Source organism: Pinus tabuliformis, chromosome J, assembly GCF_031772625.1.
Source record: "Pinus tabuliformis cultivar Carrire ecotype Pingquan chromosome J, CPIR1, whole genome shotgun sequence".
In the NCBI taxonomy this organism is placed as follows: domain Eukaryota; kingdom Viridiplantae; phylum Streptophyta; class Pinopsida; order Pinales; family Pinaceae; genus Pinus; species Pinus tabuliformis.
In genome coordinates this window covers 379,542,944-379,547,222 of record NC_142295.1, presented here as the reverse complement: position 1 = coordinate 379,547,222, position 4,279 = coordinate 379,542,944, and the positions used below count along the sequence as shown (strand labels likewise).

Below are 4,279 nucleotides of genomic sequence, written 5' to 3'. Positions count from 1 at the left end.
AATCAGATCCAATCCAGATGTAAGGGCCATATGTATTTGTGGAATGAGATAGATGTCCAGAGATTTTGCTTTGTAAGCAAAGTCCATCCCATTTTCGCAACCAGAGCGTGTGCGAAGTGTGTAAGATCCTTTAGGCCCCAACCTTCCCACTTCTTTGGCAGAATAATGTTATCCCAGCTGATCTAAGCAAAAACTCTTTTATCCTGTCTCCCATTCCAGAGGTATCTACAACATGATTGCCTTAAGTGAGCAAGAATACCCCTAGGTATCCAGGCTAAAGCCATCCAGAATACGGTGTGGCCTCCAAAACTGATTTAATGAGAACTAACCTCCCTACTCTTGATAGAAAACGATGGCTCCAGTGTGAGATCCGATTCTCTAATTTTGTGATAAGCCATGTCCAATCCACGATCTTGTCACCTGTCGGGTTGATCAATTAACCCAAATATTTGAACCCCTGATCCAATGGACGAGGATTATAAGGGAAACGCTGCGAGGCTAGATCAGATTCTTGACCTGAATTGTAAGCTTGGGAAATAGTTGATTTTGTGTGGTTAGCCATCATGCCAGTTGCCCTGTAGAATGAGGCGAGAATCTTATCAATAGTGGTTGTGTCCAAAACACTTCCATCCAAAAATATGATGAAATCATCTACAAATAGGAGGTGTTAAATAACACTGGTAAGTCATCTTCAACCCTGATAATCTGCCATTCAGTTTTTCATGATAGATGAGTCTGCTCAGTCCTTCCATAACAAGTAGGAAAAGGAGCGGGGATAGAGGGCATCCCTGCCTGAGACCCCTTTCAGCATGGAAAAAAGGGGAGGCAGATCCATTAATGAGCAAACCATATGAGGGGGTTGATATGCAGGCCATTATCCAATTTGTAAAAGGAAGAGGAAAGCCCAGATGGATAAGAAACATTTTGATATAAGTCCAGTCCACCCGATCAAAAGCCTTGGCTAAGTCAATTTTGAGGATGATACCTTTAAGATGGCAAGTTCAGATAGAATGGATGGCCTCTTGAGCAGAGCCAATTGCTTCATGAATCTGACGATCTTCAAGAAAAGCAAATTTTTCAGGGAGAATGTGCTGAGAAAGAATAGGTCTGATACGATTGGCAATGATTTTCGAAATAATCTTATAGAGGCAATTGCAAAGGGAGATGGGGCGGAAGTCATCAAAAGAGCCAGGGGAATCATTCTTAGTAATGAGGGCTATGAAGGTGGAATTGATAGCATTGAACATCCTCCCAGATGAATGGAATTCCTCCACCACCTGAAGAAGATCCGAGGCCAATAAATCATAGAAGGCCAAATAGAATTCAATAGTCCACCCATCTGGTCCCGGGATTTATCCTTATTGAACCACTTCAGAACCCCCTCCAATTCCTCCAGAGGGACCGGCGTGGTTAATTCGTTTGCTTCTTCTTCACCTACAAAATGGGGGAAGAGTCCAGCCACAAAAATGATATCTGCTAGGTTGGCTTCATGGGGTACTTTGAATAGACTCCGATAATGAGATGTGCCCATTCTGGAGAGTTTTTGGAAATTGTCTGCCAGGTCTCCATTTGGAAGGGAAGCTTCCAGATCGTATTAGTGACCTTCCTTCCTTTGGCAAAATTTTGAAAAAATCTGGTATTGTCATCTCCTGCCTTCAACCATATGGCCCTACTCTTCAGTGTCCATGCTTCCTCCCTTTCCTTAAGAATCTTGTCTTTCTGCATCTCAAGCTCGATCAATTTGTTCTTATCTTCAGCTGAGGTAAAGCCAAGATTCCTATCATCCATCAGAGTTTCCAGCTCTGCTTCTATGTCCAGAATCTTCCGATCATCTTTGGCCTTCTTCTCTTTGGCCCAAGCCATGGTTATTTGTTTAAGCTGAGAGAGATTATGGCAGAAACCCTCTGCTGCCGATCTGTGATTCGATATAGGGTGGGACACCCAGTAGTCCTTGATCAGCTTAGAGTACTCTTCGTCTTGAAGCCAGACATGATTGAATTTAAAGGGAGCCCTTGGCTTGGCTTCAGGTCCCAAAATTTCCAAATAGATAGGGGAATGGTCAGATTTACCCCCTGCCCCTACCCATTGTCTGTATCTGGACAGTCTCTGGAGAAGGGGGATTTTGATCATGAATCTGTCAAGTCTCCTAGCCAGGGCAACATCCCCTATCCTCCGGTTCCTCCAAGTAGGCATCGACTTGTTCATGGGGATATCAGCCAAATGTTGTTGCTCCAGAATGTCTTTAAAAAAATCGGACAAGTGGTCAATCTGAGCATGCGATCCCTAGGATTCCCCAAATCCCATAGAGAAATTAAGATCACCCCCAATGATAAGTTGATCTATAGATGCCAAGCTTGATCCAAGAAAATTCTGCCAGAATTCCTCTCTCCTCTGGCATGGGCCATATACATTGATGATCCTCAAGGTCTCCCCTAACTCGACCGAGAAGAAATCCATGCCTATGTATCCCACTCCCCCCCAAGTGGCAGATACATTTATTGTCCAAGGATTGTAACCGATGGCTAAACCTCCAGCCCTACCAATGGCATCCAACGCATGGTGATGCCATCCAGGTCACAGGCCGGCGAGGATGTGCTCAATGGCATCAACATTTCCCAAAGTTTCTTGTAGCATAAGGATATCAATTGGTTCATTATCAATCAACCTCCGCAAGGCTAGTTTCTTGGAGGTACTAGCCAAACCTCTGCAGTTAAAGGATAGGCATTTCATGGTCGAACCCCTTCCGGGGTTTTTAGTGCTCTAAGGACCCCTTCCATGGTGGATTGCTTGCTCGATACTACCTCAGCTCCAGCTTTCTGAATAGCTTTGGATAGGTTTGATTTGCGACCCCGGGAAGAAAGAGCAGGGGGTCCAGGGTAGACCACCCCCAACCCAAAATGTGAGTCAGAGCCAGATAAAGGCCTTGACCGCAGGTTGTAAGAGTGTGACAATATCTGGCAGGACGAGGCCATAAACTCTATAGGAAGAGTAGAGGAATGGACCGTAGGAGAGGATGGTGCATTGATGGGAGGAGGGGGGGAATTGCACAAGTAACTAGTGATACAAATACATCTGAAGGCGCATCAACGGTAAGTGATAATGAAGGTGAAATCAAAGGGGAGGAAGTAGATGTACCCGATTTTTGCGCCACCTCCGCAGCTGCTGCAACCCTAGTTCGGGTCAATGGGGGCGAGGGAACCCTGATTGCTTCTTCTACCTCCTTCGACAATCCACCCACAATGAGATTCTTAGGTGCTGGTGTACTCATTCGCGGTGCCGAACCCGGGGCTTGGGATGCCGACACTGGAGCATTTCCTTTTAGAGACGAAGGCGAGCCTAGGGAGTCCATTGATTTCGAGAGCAGAGGGCATTCTTTGAATACATGCCCTACCTTGTGACACCTTCTACAATGAAACGGTACCCCCTCATAATCCAAGATCTAGATCCTGGTGTAATGCCTCCACTTCAGGGTGATCTTTTCTTCTAATCCCTCCCTTGTGTCCAAGTGAACCAATATTCTTGCCAGTGCCCAATTTTTTGTCTGAACATAAGTCTTATCATATTCCAAATATGTTCCAAGGGCATTACCAATCCTGATAAACACCGCTTCAGACCAGAATTGTAGAGGTAGACCAGGTAATCGTACCCATATAGGTCCCGCCCCAATTTGTTCCCGCTCCGGGTCGAATAACGGTGACCAGCGTTTGAGAAGGACCGGTGCCATCTCTATGTGCCAATATTTGGCTAGGATCAGATCAGTGTATTCAGCTTTCGAAAAATGCAGAGCAAACCAACCCCGAGCCAGGCTCTGAACCTCCGACAGCTCCTGGAGAATGCCACCCCATATCTCCTGTACCCAATTTGTGAGCCTGGTTGCTGAGTAAGCCCTCCCTCACACATGTCCAACAAGTACTCTGTTGGCCTTATCCATGACCTCACCCATAGGAATATCTTCGCCAAAGGTGATGGTAAGATCCTTTGTGGACTTCTTTACGCACTTAACCTTTCGCTTTCCTGTTCTCGGCGCCGATGGGTGCTCCGTCAATGGATTTGCTCCCAAATCCTTTAGGGGAGTCGTTGATTTAGGTTTTATGACCAGGGAGTCAAAGCATCCCGAAGGGAGGGAGTAAGGGTTTACCGGAACTGGATGAGGCGATCTCTGAGGGGGCACCGGGTTGAAGGAGGGGAGCAGATCAAAATTAGGGGAGGGTGGCGTAATAGAAGAGAGCAGATTGAGCGTGCCAGGGGAAAGCGAGGGAATGTCTAAACCCGGGGTCTC

General features: G+C 46.3%; 1 protein-coding gene across 1 annotated transcript; it reads right to left on the bottom strand.

Annotated features, from left to right (window-relative positions):
• Positions 1-1,476: 1,476 nt before the first annotated feature.
• Positions 1,477-2,205, bottom strand: LOC149227327 (uncharacterized). The gene has a single exon (XM_089380466.1). It carries the CDS (start codon positions 2,203-2,205, stop codon positions 1,477-1,479), a length of 729 nt encoding a protein of 242 aa, XP_089236592.1.
• Between the last annotated feature and the right edge of the window lie 2,074 nt (positions 2,206-4,279).